The sequence below is a fragment of the Dermacentor silvarum genome, unplaced genomic scaffold (assembly GCF_013339745.2).
Source record: "Dermacentor silvarum isolate Dsil-2018 unplaced genomic scaffold, BIME_Dsil_1.4 Seq36, whole genome shotgun sequence".
In the NCBI taxonomy this organism is placed as follows: domain Eukaryota; kingdom Metazoa; phylum Arthropoda; class Arachnida; order Ixodida; family Ixodidae; genus Dermacentor; species Dermacentor silvarum.
Window position 1 is genome coordinate 38,758 of NW_023606110.1, and position 20,869 is coordinate 59,626.

Sequence of the window (20,869 nt, forward strand, 5' to 3'; positions counted from 1 at the left end):
GTCAGAATGTAGAGCTAGTCAACAGTGCGATGACGCGAACAATGTCTCCACCGAAATATCGCCGGCAGATTATTCGCGAAAATATGTTGTAAGCTAACCAAAAATACTTGAAATGCCACCGGAGATTCGTTGTAGTTGAATGTTAATGAAGTGTTTTGTTGAGCCTTACGAAATGATAGCATCTCTGGTTGAACTTTGTTAAATGAAAAGGAAAGAAAACTAAAATATGTAATGAAAAAAGTAGTGTTACCGTTTTTGTCACCGTGATAACTTTCTGTTCTTGTTTATTCTTCAAACAACTGACCGTGACGCCCACATGAGGGAGCGTTTCATGCTTCCGTCGCACTTGAAGCCGCTTCGTTCCATGGGAAAGGAGCGAATTTAACGAAGGAGGTAATGCTCAAATTGGTTGAAACTCGCAGTATACGACTGATAGAATATAAAGGTGGTCAATTATCTCATAAAGGAACCAATCGCTGGGCTTTTATGTACAATGGCGCTGACTCCTTACCGTTCTCCCCAATTCTAGAAGGGCGTACCGAAAAGAATATCCTCGACTCGCACACGCAAATAATTTCCGAACACCTTCTACGTATGAGCGATTGCGCATATTGTATGTGCGTGCGTGATTGCTTGTGTCCGCGTGCACTTTTCTCTAACGCTCGTTGAATCTGCACCTCGTGCGAGGTAACAAACGACCCTGAAACATTTGAAGCGTTCCGTCTTCGTTGAGAAGTCTTTAATGCGACGCTGCAACGGCGCGAATGCAGCACACACTTCTACACAGTGTCGTCCTCGTCGTCCAGCGTGGACATGCTAGACGAAATCCTCCGGGATGTTTTTGGCCGCGATGTCCTGGACGACGTTCGATGCTTCAGACCGGCAGCCAGATCGTAATCAGCTGTTGTCCCAGCTATCACATTCTCGTCGCTGTTGGGAGAAAGAAATAAGGTGCGCGTCAACTACGACTGTTGCATTCAGGTGCACGCGATCGCAAATTTTAATCTAAAACTTGGGAGACGCTTAATCTTAGATTTTAAGAGTAGAACGCGATATCATGAAAGTGTCCCTGACTGCTTCTCACGCTTCCCGGCAACTGCAGCTTATGCAACAGTAATTTTACCGACAAACGCTTGCGGCGAACACTATGCACGAAGGCGAGTTTTCTGGTTCCTTTTTTTCTTTCCCCCGCACGGCCGGCGCCGCCACGGTGATATGATGATTATGATTTAACGGCATCTCTTGAAACTGGGCGGTGACAAATAGTCACCTAGCGGTTAACGCCGGCGCACGGTCAACGCCGGCGACGCCGTGCTTTGGTCTACAGCCAACATGCTAACGTAGAAACTTTGCGAAAAACATAACCCGCACCAATTTAATCGCAGAGCTCGATAACATGCCCCGCAGCAAAACTCGAAAACATTACTCGCTGCGCAAAACGGGAAGGACCGCTCAGCAGCGTTCAATTGGACATTAATGCTGTCGCATTCACGACTCGTAAGAAGTGCTTAGGTGCACTTGATATTAAAATTTTTTTATTTATAAGTGTAAAATTATCTGTGCTTCTTTCATTACCATATTGTTGAAAAATGTAGTAGCCCATGGCGCTGAGCGTTGTGCAGTTTGGTGGTTAAGGCGGGTTTAGGCACATTGCCAGGTATTTAGTTGCCCTTTTTGCTACTCCTTCCCACACAACCAGCGTGTAAAAACCATTTGCATGTCTGAATGAGTAAAAAAAAAAGAAAAACGAAAGCGCGAGAATTACCTGAAATACGTAGGGGCCGTGTTTTTCTTGTTTTCGACTCCTCATAGGCTGCGAGGCAACCTCGAAGGAATTTTCACGTTGGTCAGTTTTTCTTTCTTTGTTTTGGAGGGACATGCAGGGTGTCCCAACTATCATGCACCAAGATTTAGAAATATGCAGATGCGACGTAGCCGTTGTTTGCCGTCGCTTGGAGATACTCAGATTATTCCTCTTGCATTCCGCCCAATTACATAATTAGTCTTAATTAATCAACTTCTCAAGTATTACAATCAGATGAAAAGTGTCAATGAGAAAATGGTAGAGCAACATGAAAAACTCCCGATACAGCTTTCTGTTGCTCAATACGTGCTACATAAAAGTGTTTTTCCAAGCCCTGCCCTCTCCGCTGCTGCGTTCTCTTCACCTCTTGTCACCCATTTAGATTAAAAAAAAAAAAAAAAAAAAAAAAAAAAACTGTGAAGACGGGTGATGTTATTCGCTTTGAAAGCAAGCAAAAGTGACCTCCTATATACGACGAGTGCGTTTGATTGCACCCGCCGCGGTTGCTAAGGGGCTTCGGCGTTACGTTGCTAAGCACAAGGACGCGGGATCGAATCCCGGCCACGTCAGCTGCATTTCGATGGGGGCGAAGTGCAAAAATGCCCGTGGGCCGTGCATTGGGTGCGCGTTAAAGAACCCCAGGTGGCCTAAATTAATCCGGAGTCCTCCACTACGGCGTACCTCGTAATCAGATCGTGGTTTGAAAGTTTGGGAATTTATTTAACATAAGTAAAATATACAATTAGAAAGTACACACTTTTGGGACCCAACAAATTTGTTAAAGGGTCCCTACCGATTGTCATAAAGGAAAAAGCATTTCTATGGCAGCTGTTATTTTATACTCAGAAATCACATAAACAAAAGCAGCTGAAATAACTAAAATAAAGAAAAGCAAAAAAAAAAGAACAGTAGTACAGAAACATTTGACACATAAGCAATACATTTTTCTATCAATTTTCCCCCTTCCTCACATCATAAAAAAATACCAGCAGAGGAAAAGAAAAAGGGAGGATGTGTGCAAGCATGCGCAGTGCTATGCATTGTCAAGAAGTGAGTGCTTTAATTGTTTAAGAAATGTGCGCAATGTTCTTAGAGTGGTTAGGTTACTATCAAGCCTACTCCAAACTGAGGTGCCTGTAAACTGCAGTGCAGAGTGACCGTAATTAGTATTTACCTTAGGTAATAAAAAACGAAAGCGCGATACGTTCCCAACAGTGCGAAGTAAGGGGCGAAGTGAGACTGTTGTCACGGCTAGTTTTTCATTGAGTATTTGATACATGTCGGAGGCGATGTTGTATGTTGCCAAATCGTAAATGTTGAGGATGTTCAGGGTTTTAAATAAATCTTGACTCTTAATATGCGTATTGTGGGGTGCTATAATGCGAAGAGCTCTTTTTTTTAAGTGTGAAGACCGCTGACAAATGGGTTTTGTATGCACCCCAGACTGCTATGCAGTAATTAAGGTGAGAGTGAACAAATGCGTAGTAAAGGTTGATAAGTATCTCGGGAGGATATAGTTTCGACATTTAGACAGCACATGCAAGCCATATGAAGCGCTATGAACTACAGAGCGTACATGAAAACGGAATTTTAAATGGTTATCGATAATAACACCAAGAAATTTTGTCTCACTAGATTGTTTTATAGGATGGTTATTGTAAACGACATCTGAATGAATAGTAAAACCCAGAATTTAATTAATTAAACGTTTGATTGAGTTGTTCAAACAACGGCTGCGGGTCATCGCCTGATGCTTTCACAGGCGGCTTACGTAAGTTCGACGTCAGGAGATTGGAATAAAAATCAGAATGAAATAGTTTTACTTTAAAAGGGCCCAGAACGGCCTCACAAGCTAGCGATGGAAATTAGGGAAAACACGCGCGGTAAAGAAAAAAGCTTAAGTGCTGCTGCGATAGTTCATGCATAACAGTAAATTACTAGATTTCAGCGCGAAACAGACGAACACAAACGAAACGTCTCGTTTCTGTTTCTTTTCCTTTGTGGTCGCCGCGATGAAATCTAGAAAGTTTCCATAAAGAAAACCTGCATTATGAAGTGAAAGCTTATACTTTAGACGGGAAGAAAGCCTGCAGATCGAATACGTTGCGCTGCTGAGCACGAGGTCGCGGGATCGAATCCCGGCCGCAGCGACCGCATTTCGTTGGAGGCGAAATGCAAAAACGCCCGTGTGCTTGTGCACCTTAAAGAACCCCAGGTGGTCAAAATTATACCGGAGCCCTCCACTACGGCGTGCCTCATAATCAGAACTGGATTTGTCACGTAATACCCTAGAAAGAAGAAGGAGAATACTTCTGCGTGCAAAAAATGCACAGGGGACTGTAGAGAAGGGACGATCACGCAGTATGACAAGGGCACAAAGAAGTAAAAGAAAGCACGCATTTGGAGCGGTATATGTGCTTTGAATAGATAAAACAAAGATAGTCACGGGCCGGCTAGCAGAAGGCTTGAAGCTCTAAGCGTCAGTGAAAAAGATAAAAAAAAAAAAAAAGGGAGAGTAGCAGCGGTACCTATGAGTACTCCTAGAAAGATCGTTCCTGTAAGAGTTGGTAACCGAAAATCACAGCCATAACGTTAACTTTAGTACATTTTTTTTTGCTCGCAGAAAACCGCCAATTCAGTGGCTGCGGATGGACGCCAAGCTCCCGCCTTTCATGGCAGTTTGAGAAAGGTGGTTGACCGGAAGCGCGGGGCTATACTTTTCCTGTCAGAGCAGTCTGATCTAAACTAGCCTGGTCGTTGACGATGAAATTAATATCATCGGCGACAAGCAGTCCGTACAGCTTGACCGAACCTCTCCCTAGCGGGGAACGTCTGTATACGGCATCTTGCTATTGAAAAATAGAAGACCGAAACCGTCGCAGCTTACCGTTGCTCTGTGATGGAACCATGGGGGACATCTACAGTCGCTTTCTTCAGCTGCCCCTTGAACGTGACGTGATCGCGGCTGACAAAAACCCGCGCACCTGGAAGGAGTTGGAAGTACGTGCACGGTGTTAGACCAGTCATTGGATGACTGCAGTATGCAGGAAGATTATTGGCTCAAACAGAGCTAACGAAAGCGCAACCATTCGTCAAAGTCGAAAGTGAGACGATCGACGAGAAAAACTTTACTACAGGCATGCGTCACGAGGCATCCTTCTGTAACTGTTCCCCACGGAAGTTAGGTAAAATTGCACGCATATGATGCGATGTTTTATTCTGGTTTCTTACAGGTGAAATTTACGTCTTACAAAAAATTTTGTACAGAAGCATTTACGGCTTAAATGTTATTTGTTCCTACGTGGACGGGGTCAGAAATCAGGGCCCGTATAATGCCAGAAAAATTGTTATACGCTACAACTATTCGTGAGAGCACTTTGTGGATTCGCCCCCAGGTGTTTTTCTCGGTATCCGTTTCGTAGCCTTAATACTGTCCCTCATACGCATTATATTGGGGTTCGTGTTATATAAGGGCAATTTCACGGCATCTACCGAATGACACGGAACTCGCGATGAACGCGACTGCTGCGTCAAGGCGTGGTATGCCCCATTCGTCTAAACCGGTACTTAACCTTCTTTAGTTGCAGGAAATTAACTTGAAATTGCAGGACGATTGTAAACTGAGCTTGTTGGTACATGGTAACGTAAATACTTGGGCACAGTGCGGAAAAAGGAAAAGAAACGGAACGTGGCCAGACAAATACGAACGCAGGATTGTCATGCACTGTCACCAAAAAGTATTTACGCACCTTAATAAGTGCATGGACATGATACATTGTACCGCAACAACTCGGTGTAAAAGATAACAGTGTGAGGCGAGAGGAATGGAACGACGAGCGCTAAGAGTATTTCCTTTCCTCTCGCCTCACACTGTTATCTTTTATACCGAGTTTTTGCGCTACTATCTTGTTAAGTAAGCACAAACTCGCCCAAGAAGAAGTTATTCCTTAGTGCATGGAACCTTTTGAGCTCATTCGGAGATTTAATTCTTTTATATATTTTATCTGTAAGAAATGCCGGGAACAAGTTTGCCGCAAAACTACGAACATTTACTCGGCAGCGCGCGATGAACCTACCGTATTCACTCCGCTTATATAAGACACCGTCGCCATGAAGTTATATCTCTGGCTACAGCGGCGTAAGTGTCAGACTTCAGGGCTTCACGCATCCCCCTCCCCCTCTTAAAAAGAAGAGAAGGTGAGGGTGCGAAGGCGAGGGTTGAAAGGGAACAAAGGACGCTCAGGTTTGCCGACAAAGAGATGATCGTCCGCAAATGGTCAAGATACTATATGTTTAACAATTGGCTCTTCTGGGCTTGTGTTGTATATTGTGCGGACAAGTCGCACACATTAAGTAGGGGTTTGCGAATACTCGAAATTTTGAATACAAATCGAAGTCCTTGCTGTTAGAGTCGTTGTTCGACTCGCGAATTCGCTATTCGAAATTGTCGAATATTCGTTTCTTTCGAATGTCTATGCGATAACAACGCTTATCGGAGTCTCGAGGGATACAGAACGATGGAAGTGAGGACTGCTCCGAATGATTCCGGTGCACGTATACGCTTCGGATGCTGCGCAGGGTCACCAGTTCCCGAGCGACCGCACGGTGCTCGTAACTACTGCTCGGTTATTTTCTTTCGTTAATTATGAATGCTTCACCTTTATAGGCCACCCATATGTAAATTAGTTGTTTTGATTTGGACAAGACAATTTATTTTTTTGCCATTCGCACCATGTTTCCATAGCTGTAAAACAATGTGCTGTGCTGTAGTGTCACACTAGACTCTCCTTGAGTGAACTCCGCATTCTACGCTGCGTCGCGCGCCACGTCGCCTCCGGGCATTGTTAGAACACCGTGCGAGAAGCACGAGCGCTACGCTAAACGTTGCTGTCGCTTTCACTGCGTACATCGCCTTCGGGCGAAACTGCCCATGCATTCATGTAGAAGACGTGGCTTTACGAGAAAGTGTACACGTACTGGGCCGCCGGACCTTGGCTGCCGGTAGGTGCCGCTGCCTCTTCTTCCGCTTTGAGGTGCTCGACGGCAGACTCGTTGAAGATGGTGCACCGCGGCGCCTGCGCGCCGTGCTCTTCAGCCGTCGGCGCGTAACTCTGGCCACCTTGCGTGCTTTGATCGCTGGCTCTCGGGGGCGAAGCATTTTGGTCGCAGGCCTCCGTCGGCGCACAGCAGTCGCCTTCCTACGAGCTGCGGATGGCGCGTAGCATGGGGAAAGTGTCGTTACGTTTTCCTTTATCACGACACCTGATACTCGCAACCCGAGACACCCATCGCCGCTGAGCGTTATCTATATAGTTGCCGCAGCAGGTGCGGATAGAAGCGTAGCAGAAGCGCAATAGGGTGTCCTTAAAGTCCCTATATAAGAAAAGTACCGCAATCTACTCTTTCCTCCGCCGCCTCCTCTCCTAAAGCGCTTGCTTTTTTCTTTACTTTTTGCTTGCGAAAGCCACGTCGACGGTGGCGCACCTAGAAAATCTACGTTGAAGCTTTCAGACCGGGTGCGCGCCGCCGCCGACGCCGGCGACTACGGCTGCGCAGAGGACTTTCAAGATGACTCTGAGGCGGAAAAAACAAAATATAAAGAAGTGAAAAGCGCGCGCTATCATCGTCCAATCGGAGATACAGGAGAGAGAGAAGCGGCGTTGATCAAAGGATGGCGGTACTTTTCTTATATAGGGACTTTAGGGTGTCCTCGATAGCAGCGCCCTCGTTCAGGGTGGAGACGTGCACCCTGTGACCTAGTCCTCGCCGATGTTTATAGAAACCAAGCTTGCCACCTTTCGGAAGCGCCGACGCCATATTGGTTCTCTGTGGCGCGGTCGTGTGCTGCTTCGCCGGACGCCTTTCTTCAGTGTGTTTTCAGCTAGCTTTATTTAAGGCGTCCTTAAAATCGGTCCGAGGGGGTCGCTTGCTAAAGCCGCATGTAACGAAAACATGTTATGTATTATAGCTTATACCTTTGCAACCGTATATTACACCCGCGCACCTTAGTTTCGTATGGGTAGAGGAGAGAAGCCATTACTCGATCATGCATGTGTGGCGTGCACAGATGGCGCCGTATATATAGTCGCGCCACGCATGACGCGATCGAGGCTAAATTTAGCCTCGCGTGCGCCGTTCAGAGAGGAGTACGCAGCTCGGCAGTATGTTTGTCGATCCAAGCGGGAGTGGCCGCGTTTGAGAGACCTCACTCTGACATAGAGGGTATAACCCATCGAGCTCAAACCGCTGCTCGTCAGGAGTTGTAAGGCTTACAAGTGTGTAATTTATTCCACAATTTTGACGCTTTCTCGTCTATCGTGTCCCCGCGTGCTACACTTAAGAGTCCAGAAATGGTGTGAAGAGACTAGGGCAGCAAGACAGAGGGATTTCCACCCCCTATGATCACGGCGGAACGTGGCCGTCTCCATAAGGAGCGCAAGTGCAGGGGATTGAGGCAAGCGCAGGAGCGCCAGCCATCTACGAATGCGGAGGGTTATCTCGGGCGCCACCAGTAGGGGGGGGGGGGGGGAGGACATTTTTTTACCCTATAGTGCCCAAACGCCCTCTGCAAAACACGAATAGTGAGCGAGCACGATTGAAACATCACACCATAAGGCCCCCACTAGCTGTAACATATGTTAGGCATGTAAGCTTCAGAGTGCGTAAATGAATGTAACTTGTGTACTTAATTACGTCATTTCTATACCCTAGTGCCTATACACTATATCTCAGCACACACAAGACGTTTCATGCATCCCACTCTGCCTGCGCCTCCGATACAGCCTAACCTGCTTTTCTTTGTATGTGCGTGTCTTTGCCTGTGTGCGTGCGTGTATTTCTGTGAGTGTGTGAGTGCGCGTCTTTGTGCGTGAACGTATGTGCGTGTGTGCGTAGTGTATGTGTATGTATGTGGTAGAGTTAACCTTTTACGTTTACGTGAAAAAACCTCATCACGATGGGTGCAGTGGTTGCCGAGAAACACGATTTCTCCGTTCATTGTATTTAGGTTAGAGCTGCTGAATAAACCTTCCTGTTAGATGCTTAACTTTATGTTTAAAACTTTCTTGCGAATATATTACTAAATGGAACACTTGGTTTTACCAAATTCCGACTTCTGATTCACTTTTCCCCGGCAAATCAGGACGATTTCGACAAAATCACAACGGCTTTAGTACATGCTCCACGGCGGCGCGGCGGAGTTGAGAACCAGTATGGCGCTGGCGGAGTCGTGTCCCAACCCCGAAAGCGGGGCTTGGTATCAAGGCACCCTAAAGCGTAACTGCGAAGAGCACAAGCGGCAGACCGCAGCCGGAGCCATATTTGCAAGGCTTTCTGTATACGTGAGAGCGTTTAACTATACAGGCAGGCGCCCCAGCTCTTACATACTGTAGCCATAGCCCGTGAGCCGAACAATCAACAAACCAAACTGAATTACCGCGAAGTTTTTGAAATTTGGCCTCGACTTTTGGGAGTTTCTATACAAGGTCAAGCACGCCGTGCCTTGTGATTCAACACCCTCCCTAATGCTGAATAAAACTTCCTCTTGCACTGCAAGGTTCACCATGGTGGCGGAGGGACGCGTTCGTCACTGGAATCTGCAGAGCGTCCTCTTGTCGCAATGCGCCATTTTGCCTTGCTGGCTCGCGAATGCTTGGATTTCACCGATTCTCACAGTGCGTGGGATATGCATAATTTTAGAAATCTGCTCTTTAGCGCCCGTTCCTGCGTTGAGCGTCGGCGTAACCGGCACAACGAACGAGCCCACCGAAGGATGAAAAAAGAGAGCTAACGCATAGCGCAGCAGAGGATGAAAGACGGCCATAGTGAAGAGAGCACGAGCGAGAAAGCGGTGGGGGAGAGTATGGCAAAAGGGTGAGGAGGAAAGTGTAGTTCCGCATGAGACGTGCTCCACGGTGGCGACCCGCTATGAGATGACGCCATATCAGCGTGCGCCGTCGCCCGGTCGCCGATGACGTTATTATTAGGGCATGCGACGAGCGCGTCGCCCGATATTATATAAGGAAACAAAGCGCTGGTGTGGGCTTAGGGCCCACTACGCATGCGCTACCTCGCGGGCTTCACCGCCGCTATATAGAGTGCGCTCCGCGCGAGTCACGCGTCACGCGCGAGTCACGCGTTCCCGTGTCCACGCTTTCTTTCTGAACAATTAGTGACACAACCGGCGGAAGTGCTTCGTCTGCCGCTGCTGCTAAACGAGCTGACCAAGCAGAGGCTCAGCACCGCCGCCAATAGGACCCTGCCGTTCAGATTCAAATTTTTTCGCCTAATTTTATTCCGAATTCAAAATACCTAAACAGCTGCACTCAAAGTTCACATCAGGGAGTATCGCAACCGTCGCAGAATGTTTTTTCGGAGATAAACATATGTGAACGTGCTAATGAGCCCCTCGCATTGCAGGGTGCGCAAGGCATGTACACACGCATATATATAGTGCTCACCTGTTGTGGGAGCCGTAACCTTGACATCCTTGTGCGCTGCCGCCTGCTCGTTCTCGAAGGCATCGTGAAGCAGCTCCAGGTTGTTCTCTTTCTCGTCCGTGCCCGCTGCAAGGCAAGGCCGAAGTAATCAGAGTCCGTATTCACAAATAGCTCTCACGTTAGAATCGTTCGTAGGAGCAAATTTCAGCCAATCCTGATCCTGGACATGTGTCATTCCATGGCAAATATCCCAGACTTGAAGCTGAACCATAGCAGATTTTCCTTATGAAATTTGTTAACTTTTCATTATACCGCATGGAGCGTTCTGGCTAAATATTTCTGTCGAAGATTTTTTTCCCGGTCCCGTGATGTTCTCGCAAATGTCTATCGATTATATAAAAGTGTGTTTCACAGAAAAATGTATTTCAGAGCAATATTTGTACGTAGCCCCACGAAACTCTGCCTGCGCATCTACATATATGTTCTGCTTCGACATCTTAATGTATTCAAAATTTTGTGTTCCACTGTCTCTTACATATTCTCGAACAACAAAGGAAGTATTTCAAGTTTAAATTTTTTATTAGAAAACTCGCTATCTTCGTGCACATTCTAAAGCTTTTTTGTGATGTATACTGGAAAGCGTATATTTATATAGAAATGCTAACGGGCACATCTACATTTAAAGTTTTCTCTAAAAGAGAGGAAATTGTGGTATTTATTGAACTTTCGGCCGTAGTCTGTGCGCCGATGTGGTCTAAGATATGCTATATGTCGCCTTTGGTGGAACGCTTCATTGGCAAGCACATAGGAAAGTCTCCCGAAATAGATATTTGTTTTGGCGAGAAAAATAAAATTGAAGTTGGCCGTCTCACAACTTGCTCCGTGCTGCCGCACAGCTTATGTTGCATGCAACTATTAAGTTGTGGGAACACGTGAATCGGAGGCTGCGCTGCTTACCCTGATGTAGAAGTCGCGCTGTTGTCACGTGCTAACGGCCTTTCGCTGCAGTGTAGCTGGTCTCCCACTTTCAAGCTGGCCTAGTCGGTTGATACTGAACAATTTCAGACCATAAGATTTATGGCTACTTAGCGCAACATGGAAGCAGAAAGGGGGGAGTGGACAAAGTGAGCGCTAACTTTCGATTGATTATTCTGCTTTCAAAGACATCCAATATATAGAAGTATGCACTGCGCAGCAAACTAAAAAGAAAAAAAAAAAACTTGAAACGCGAATTACTGCGCCCGCGTCAGGCTGTCGATAATACCCGTGCCACACGGGCAAAGTGAAGTGCACTTTGAGCGAGTGCACTTCGCGGCAAGTGTCATTCGCAGGCTGCCACACGGGAACGCTTAGTGACACTCACTGCAGAGTGCACTCGCCGACGAGTGTGTTCGGCGAACTCACTTCGCGGCGTCGAAGTGTGTAGCCTCGTTAGCAATGCTTAGAAGCTACATAAAGTGATATTGAAAGATGAGTCCGGAGTAATTTTTAATAACATTGTTATAAATTGCTGCGTTACAAGATAATAAAATGTGCCACACCGCAACAAGAACGGCAAAAAAAAAAAAAAAAAAACTACTCTCGCTCTCGGGCTGTTCACGACCACGCCGGATAATGACTGCGCAGTTGTTTGGCGGATCGAGTCGTTTTTACTGTTGCTGGTAAAGTTGCCGTCGTTGCCGGCGCTTGTAAAGGTGGATTCTAAATGTCGTTTCTAACAATAATAAACTGTTTTCGTGCACACATCTTTATATTAGTAAACATATGCTTTCCCGTCTGACTCCCGGTCGCCATGGCCATCAATTTGAAAACACTTTTCTTTCTCGTGTAGCAGCGCACCGCCAAAGTGACACTCAGCGCGCTGAAGTGCACTCGCTCAAAGTGCACTCTACTTTGCCCGTGTGGCCCGGGTATAAGACGTATCTCCGAAGGAAAGGGGGCAACTGACGTGTCGCTGATACACTCGCCTCTCGCTCCTTGATATGAAAAGCCTCTAATAATTCACGGACTGCTGCATCTCTACTTCTGTACCCAGAATTCTAATCTTGTCTAGTCGTGGGTCACACTGGCGTGCATTGCAGTGCGAAGGCAAATGCGCTCCGTCTTTACCTTTCACAGACAGCTCGTGTTACCGCGCACGTTCATTGACGCATGCAGCGCCCGGTCTGGCCGACATAGGTCTTACCACAAGATACCGGAATCTCGTACACGACTCCGGTGGCGCAATTTACGTATGGCCTGGCGTGCTTAGTGCAACCACGCTTCTTGCTACTATACCAGATTGTGTGAGTAGGCGCAGCTGGGCGAGCTTGCGCGGCGCAAAGAACCAGATGGGCACCCCATGTCTGTTTGCTACAACACCCTTTAGGTTTTGGGATACGCGGTGCATATAAGGAAAACCTCCATTGCTTACCGTTCTCTGCGCTTAGCTCTGCCCTTTTCCTTGGATTGCCGCTCTAGAATTTCTGGACAAGCGACTCGGCAACGGCAGTAATTAAGGACCGTGCGCGGAAACCCAGCCGAAAACAGACGATCCAGTTGACTTTTAAAACTTGCCGGCACGACGTGAGCGCGCGACCTTACAAGAGCGGACTCTAGGCAATTGCTGGCTATTGCCTTCTTTACAGTCTTGGTATGTGCCGACTCGTATGGCAGCAATTCCTTCTTTGCCCGCGGTGAGTACTGCCAAGAGGCAGTATACTCATATACGCAGCGCCGAAAAGTCAGTTCCTATTTGAAAATTTGATTTATTAACAACCGTGTGATTTTACTGCGACAAATACAGTTTACACATCGAGAAGATATCATCTTATGCCGTTTTAAAAAATTAGCGCAGGCCCCAGCGTTGTCAACAAACTTTGGGTGAGCTTTTATATGTCATCCTCCAATCGCTGCATGCATGAACTATATATATATATATATATATATATATATATATATATAGGGTGTAGCATTTGTTAGGGCACCTTGAATTTGTGTGTTCACTTAGTCCTTGGTCTGCTACTTGCTTCGATAAAGCTGTTGCTTCACCTATGTTCAGATCAAAGGAGTCGTATACAGTTGTGTCAAATCAAGGTTAACACTTTTGTAAACTGGGAGGCCACTGCAGTGTAGCGTGCTCACGCACAGAGATGCTTTACAGCAGCAGTACGTCATTCTATTGCATGCTGTTCATCGGCATGAAAAGAAAAAAAAACATCTCTTATTTATAGCAGGTTTTATCTTTTTTCTCAGAAGAAGGGGGTAACTACTGTAGTTCTGATCAACTTATAAATTAGGCCCGAACTTACAGCCACAGTTTATTTCAGTGATATCAATGGCGCGGGAGGCGTGAGTCGGAGGAATATCATTCTAACCAGCCGTACGCGTATACATTTCAATTGCCGCCACTGGCCTCTGACCAGAGAGAGCTACACGTTATTCATTCAGACGGAAACACGCGAATGTTCGGGGAAATTTACGAACACTGTACGAGTGCGCGACGGCTCTGTTTAAACCGGGCGACACACAGTGCGGTGCGTGTGTACCTTTTCCAGTAAATGTTGTGATGGCGGCCAACGTGAAGAGCACAGCGGCCAGCACAGCCATCGACACCAGGAACGACCTGGGGTTCCGCTGAGTTCCCAGCAGCCTCCGGATGTCGAACCGCGACTCTTCTCTGCGCAAGAGCCCCGGATATGGTCTTATAGATGACTGGGTGTTTATATATATATGAATGCATATTTAAGGTTGGCGTATATATACTACTCGTCAAATACTACGCATTTCTTCCTTGCTGGGCTGGGTGATTACGTTAGTAACCCTTATCCGAGATTCTGCACTATAGTCTAATGAGCTGCCATCATTCACGCCCTATTACGCGAAGCGCGTTTTCTAGCTGAATGACTCGCATGTATCATATAATTAATGCACAGTATATCTTAGTTGATATAAGCTTAACTATTAATTTGTAGTTAGTCACTGTGAAGTTCGCTATAAAGGTGAACGCCGCTACTTACGCCATTCAACGGCGTGGTACGTGGCAGATAACCAGGCGAAAAAGGCCTCGTGCTCATATGAAATCAACGGTTCTTCAACTAACTGCATGGAGTTTTTAAGGTTTGAGCGCATGGCGCGCGGTTATAGTAGCGTGTGAAGCCGTAAAGTATAGGCGAAATTGTCCTCAAGCGTATTCGGCTGGCTTCTTCCTTTTAGCCGAAGACGTTTGCGTCTTCGGCACATCGCTGATAATTAGCTTCACTGCGATACACGTGCCATGTACACTTGCCGGTGACTAAGTGCTTTTATTTCGAACTGTAAAGGCTACTTCGTTCTATCTGCAGTGAGAAAATGTGGCAAAGTTATATATATATATATATATATATATATATATATTGGTTTACGGGATAGATGAACTTTTTTTTCTTTTTTCTTTTTTTTTTGGGGGGGGGGGAGAGGGGACTTCTCGTTGGGAATTCGGTAGTTGATGCAGATAATTACACTCCGCGTGTCTGCGACGACTGCCTCACGATTAATAAAATTGGGGATTCGAGCTAAAATAAAAAAAACAATTATGATATTTTCAATGACTTAAGGGGGGCTGTTGTAATTGCAGAATCGGAAGCCACTCAGTACTCAAGGCATATTCTTTTGCGAAAAAAAAAAAAACTTGGTGCCTCACTGGTTTCGAGAAATGCATAATCAAAATTTGCGACAAAATGCCACTGCACGAAGAGCGATGGAACGGAATATTTTAGGCCTAACGTTAAGGGACAGGAAGAGAGCGGTGTGGATCAGAGAACAAACTGGGATAGCTGTTATTCAATGGACATTAAGAGAAAAGGGTCACTGGGCATTTACCAGGAGGTGTGTGCCACTCTTCAATGAACATCTTTGACGTCCACTGTGGTTGGTATACGTATGTGCCACTGGGAACTGCTACAATGACAAAAAAAAAAAAATAACGTGGACAGTTTGCACTAGTGGTGCAAGGCTGGAGTAAACCGCGGAGCTGGTGATCGACCTATAGCTTCTTCCAGGTTTTACTAGGCTTGCCTCAGTTTTGCTAGGAAATGCTAAGTGGCATGTATTCCGAATCGGCTCGCCGCCGACGCGCAGATTCTCGTTTGGCCGCGCGACGCGCTTCAAGATGAGCGGCGGCTTCTTCGGGTGTCCGGATCTTCTTTGGCCTGTCCCATGTCAAGGCTACATGTACTCGCCACAGAATCGACGAGAGTTGTGCCGCCGTCGCGGCGGCTCCGAGCTTTATCTCCCCGGTGACGTCACGGCCAAGCTGTGCCTCCACACTTGCCGGGGCGTGGCTGGTCGAAACCTGCCGAGCCGCCGCCAGAGACGCCTGATGCAGTCACGGACACCGCGCGCGTTCGGCGCGAACGCGGGGAAACGGGGAAACGCGAACGGCGTCGGCAGCAGCTCTGCGCCTTGCCTCGTTGGTGCTGCTACAATTTTCTTTCTCTCTCTCTCTCGCTCTTGTTTTCTCTTTCTCTCTCCCGAGCATAGCGCGCGCCGCGCGCATGCTCTCCTTCCTCTCCTTAACGTTCCATGTCAAGGCAACAAACATGTGCACGGCACAGAGAGCAGGCGAAGCACACGCCGCTCCGCGAGGTGGTTGCATAGACAACGCGCGGTGACGTCATCGTTCAGCGAGGTTTTTGTACACGCTCCACGGACTGACGGTCAGCTTAAACAGCTCCGCTGTTAAAAAATGGAGCTGGACAGGCCATGTAATGCGTAGGATATGGATAACCAGTGGACCATTAGAGTTACAGAATGGGTGCCAAGAGAAGGAAAGCGCAGTCGAGGACGGCAGAAAACTAGGTGGGGTGATGAAGTTAGGAAGTTTGCAGGTGGAAATTGGAATCAGCTAGCGCAAAGCAGGAGTAATTGGAGATCGCAGGGAGAGGCCTTCGTCCGGCAGTGGACATAAATATAGGCTGATGATGATGATGATGCACTGCGGTGTCAGTTAAGTTTCTCGTGCTGCGTATTTTCATGGCGTGTAAGCCTATTAACTGTAATGACATTAAATTTCTCTGCAAATTTTGGGTATACTCATTGCTCGAAACTGGTGCAAGGCATAGAGTGTTAAGCAATATGTCATGCATTGAGTAGTATTGGGTGACTAGGATCCTCAAAAATCCATGAAAGTCACTATTTAAAACTCGATTGGCGAAATTTTGTTAAATAATTATAGCATTGGCGATTATCGCGCATTTTGTAATGCTTCTTCGATTCTACATGAAGCTTGGTCAGTCAAAATTATAATTTTGTCTCGAATACCTTATATGCCGCGTAATTTGAGATGAGTCATCGACGAAATAATTAAGTTGCTTGTATATCCTGCCGCACTAATGACACGGTAGACTCAGTTGAAATGCCTCAAAACGGCACAGACAGGAGCGTTCGTATTTACGCGCAGATAGTTTCGCCGGGCAATGACATACCCAACGTGCTCGTCCGTGAGCGCCTCAAGAGTGACGCCGTTGACGGGTTCGCTCGGCGTGTTTCCTTCGGATCCCAGCTCAGTCTGCGTGCTGCGTGACCGAAGCTCTTGCCCGAGGATGCTCGAGTCGTCGTATCCAAGCTGCTCCTGCTGAACCGACCCGAATGGACTCCCCACCTGCCTGCGCCAGTCACGGCGAAAATGTTGGCCTGGTGTTCACTGCTATATCCTCGTGCGAATTCTTGTAGTACATTATGCAGGTCTTCTGTGAAGCCTTAAAAAAAAGTACTCGTGTGCGCTTCGAGAATGCAACCAACTTAGTGTTGTTCACTGTACTCCAGAGCGGCTCAATGTATCTTTGTTACGGTGTTCGGCCATTAATTAACTACATTACTAAATTTTTAAATTAGTACATTGAGCTGGAAATCTTCAGCGCAGAAGTTGTAGAGCGTATTAAACTAATATCAAAAATAATTTTGCCGTGGTTTAGATTTTTCCGGGCTGCAAAGAAAGCGCACGATATTAAGAAAAAACTAAAAAAAAAAAAACCTTAACAAAAGGCACTCGCGCTCAGCGAACTTAGAGCCCTCAGACATCTTACCAACGAGGCTTCCTTCAGATAGGCTGACCGGGTTTTTGGAAAGAAAGAAAATTTTCACGCTGATAACACACCATTCATTAATAACAACTTGAAAAGCGACTATATGTCCTTGAACTATATTCGGGCTTGAGGAGGAAGATATGCAGTCCTTGTCGTAAATGTGTACGTGTCTCACTCGGCGCGTAACTGCCGTTTACTTATTATGTAAAAACCTCAGATAGCGTGATGGTTCTTTTTGACTCCGAAAAGATTTGGAATACTGATGATGCGATGGAAGACCCACTGTCCGTCTCCGAGTCAGGTGCATTCACACGCCGTAGCTTACCCCGAGATTTAGCGCGTCCGGTTATATACGCAATGGCGTTTGCGTAAAGCCGGATTACCGGCCGCTGGTAGCGAATCTTGTGACGCTTCATCTAACCACAATGCCTCATAGACACGTTTTAATGTTCCACGAGTGTCCTTGTCTAAAAAAAAAGAAACGTGTAAAAAGACAACGTGTTCACGATTACGCCGCTGGCGTAAACTTACACCATGCAGAAGCGAAGTAGAATACACTTAGTTACTGTAGTACTATAGCGCTGTGTTTTTCTGGTTAGTATAAGTAAGTCAGTAAAGTAATGTCCCTTATTCCTTGTGAAGCAGGGCAGGTGCTTGAAGCACCACAGAATCAAAGGTGGTGCCACCAACCCGAATCGCCCGCGTTTACGCGTCCGGTAATCCGCAAATGGTAAGATTGCGGACAAACTATAGAACTCGCTGTTAATTGCTGGCGTTTAAAGTCGCGAAGGGTGAACTGTGATCTATGAGAGACTCTGCAGAGGGGGCTCCTGATCAACTGTGTTCACCCAATATTCTTTACCGAGCACTTAAGTCTTAGTTCACGGGCACTTTTGAAGCGATACCGATTCGCACAGTGTGTGAGATGCGATAATATTTTGTATAGTTTAAAAGGCAGTAATTTCTTGTTGTAACAGACAAATTGAAATTTCTGCAGTATGTTAAGATGGAAAGTTCACAGCGAGGTGCTTCCCATTAAAATATATAAAAAATATACTTTGATAGCAAAAACTAATTTGATCGCTGTGCGTGATGTTTAATTGAGCAACGAAAGTTTGAAGGCGGCTCTCCTATCCGACCCAAGCCATTGATGGGACATCGCTAATTGCTTTATCTCTGCTGCCGGTTAATATTACAATACAATACAAAATTTGGGAACCAAATATATAACTTTCTTTTTCATCGCTTAAGTCGAAATTCAGTAAGTCTAAATTTTCTCACACAAGTTTCGCTGTACTATACCGCTCCTGAATGCATTATCTCCCGTCTTATAAAAGAAGCCTCGCCACTGTAAAATTGGCTTCTGAAAAGAAATCTGGGGTCAAACCCCCAACGCATTTCTTTCGCAAGTGCTGTTTGCCATCGGCCGGTCGCCTTCCATAATGATGTGCCATAATGATGTGCCGAATTTATTACAGCACTGCACGGGCCCGGCCCGGGCCCGTTTTTACTTTGGGCTGCCCGCCCAAGCCCGATCAAAACTTTTATCGCGAGACCCGGGCCCGGCCCGGGCCCGGAAATAATCTACGTTAGCCGCCCGGCCCGCCACCCCTTTACCTTAGGCCCGAGCCCGGCCCGAGCCCGGCCCGAGCCCGGTTCGAAACCGGCCCGAACCCGGCCCGAGACAAAAAAATCCATGTTTTTCAGAGTTGAGACGCCCGAGAATAACTCGCTGCACGTTACATGCACACCACCAGAAAGCCCGAGCCCGGCCCGGGCCCGCGTCAAAAAACCCGAGCCCGGCCCGGGCCCGGGTCAAAAAGCACACGCCGTGCCCGAGCCCGTGAAAAAACTGCTCTACCCGGCCCGGCCCGTGGGCTGGGCCGGGGCTTACGGGTAAGCCCGAGCCCGTGCAGTGCTCTAGCCGGATTGGCCGAAAGTTTCACTTAGGAAGAATTCTAGCGTAAAAAAAGCGAGTCTGTCAATCGCGACGTTAAACATATCAGAGAGTGCGAGTGGTCATCGGCAAGTTGCACTGATTTGTTGAAAATAACATTCGTTGACGTTTGGAGGACAAGAATACGATCACAGAAAAAAGACATGTTCATTCATTCATTTGAGCTATAGAAACCTCCTCAGCTGCTGCAGAGAAGCAAAATCGCGAAGCGGGATCATTCTATATGGAATGCGATCGTACCACTTCTGGAATTCGTCGAGGTAGGCCTCGGTCTCGTACCACGAAGAATGTGGCGTTAGCGTCGAGCCGGGTGAATGCAGCAGCCCGGGCATCGAGTCGGGCTCGGAGCAGAGGGACGGGGACGTAGCCGCTTTGCTGAGCTGCGCCATCGGTGGCGTTTGCGCTCGCGGGTGCGGGGAGGACGCCCTGCGCAGCGGTCTGCGGCTCCGCGACCGCCTCATGTCGTCGCTGACGCCGCAGTAGCCGGAAGAGAGAAAAACCGTCGACGAGTGGGGATTCGCTCGCTTGGCGCACTTCTTTTGCGAGCGCTCGTGGCACGTTCACTGCGCGTGTAGCTATGAAAAGGAAGAGAAACAAGGAGAAAACTAGCGGCGTTTACGACTGCTTAGTGATTACTGATTCTTCCTGCTGTCGTTGCTTTCATTTTAACGCGTAATTTCGCCTTTCAGCGGCACTTACTCTAAAGCAGTCCCGAAACTTTATTTCTGAATAGAACCTGGTATAATCCAGCCAAATAAATACAAATAAATAAATAAAAATTTTCTTGGCTTATCCCCCATAGTGGGCATGAGCCACATGTTTGCAGGACGACAGCAACGTCAAGGAGTGCTTTTCAGATGATGGAATGTGATAGAATTTTTCTTGTGATGTGATGGTGGTGGTGGTATCTCTATCCATGCCCTTATCTATACCTCTTTCACTCCAACTTGGGTCACTGGGTAGTCCATGGTCTAATGGATGTATGATCGGGGAACCGGATTCGAAACCAACTGTCAGACCAACTTGGGTCCCTGGGTATGTGCCACTATTTAATGAACCTCTTTGACTCCAATGGGTATCGTTGTGCTTCAAGTGTTACTTGTTTTACTGGGTACAAGTTCCCCCAATAAATACTAAGTTTCGCGATTCGCAGTTGTGTCACAGTCAGGTTCTTCACTGTCACTACAACGTGACAGTATTACTGCGACCGCAGTTATATGTATAAGTTAGAAACTGAGTTTGCTGTGTGTTCGTCCTTCCCGTCGTTACGTCGTCGTTACGCCATCTGCCTTTCATTCTCTTCATTCAGCCTCAGCATATGGTGGAGGAAAAGAAGGCTTTGTCGAACTTCTCCTGTCGGGATTCAGGTCATATCGCCGTGGCAATATGCCGGACATACTAACCACACAGCTACCGCGTAATTTGGCGCTTAATAGCTTGTGCGGCCTTTTGTTCACTGCACAGACTCTGAGAGTGCCAACGTCTGTGTATGTAATTAGGAGGCCACAGCATAAAACACTGTGTAGCGCACGAACGCGATGACGTACGCATCGCAAATAAGTTTTGCTTGAGAAGAGCATAACCAGTACGTATATGAGCATGACATCATTGCGCAATTTTGCATCAA

The 20,869-nt window shown here is 47.0% G+C and overlaps 1 protein-coding gene across 1 annotated transcript; it reads right to left on the reverse strand.

Moving 5' to 3' along the window:
* Positions 1–599: 599 nt before the first annotated feature.
* Positions 600–19,789, reverse strand: LOC119434977 (uncharacterized). Its single transcript, XM_037701969.2, has 7 exons — positions 19,483–19,789; positions 16,686–16,865; positions 13,770–13,900; positions 10,264–10,368; positions 6,782–7,009; positions 4,692–4,788; positions 600–930 (listed from the first exon to the last, which is right to left on the reverse strand). The coding sequence occupies exons 1-7, from the start codon at positions 19,701–19,703 to the stop codon at positions 780–782; spliced, it is 1,113 nt and encodes a 370-aa protein (XP_037557897.2). The 5' UTR covers positions 19,704–19,789; the 3' UTR covers positions 600–779.
* Positions 19,790–20,869: the final 1,080 nt, after the last annotated feature.

Bases quoted from the DNA above. Each gene is read 5' to 3' on its own strand.
- LOC119434977 (XM_037701969.2), bottom strand. From the start codon at position 19,703: ATGAGGCGGTCGCGGAGCCGCAGACCGCTGCGCAGGGCGTCCTCCCCG. The intron at 10,369-13,769 runs GTACACACGCAC...CTTGCCTTGCAG, and splicing joins CACAACATTTACTGGAAAAG to CGGGCACGGACGAGAAAGAG. The intron at 7,010-10,263 runs GTGAGCACTATA...CGCCATCCGCAG, and splicing joins GGTTACGGCTCCCACAACAG to CTCGTAGGAAGGCGACTGCT.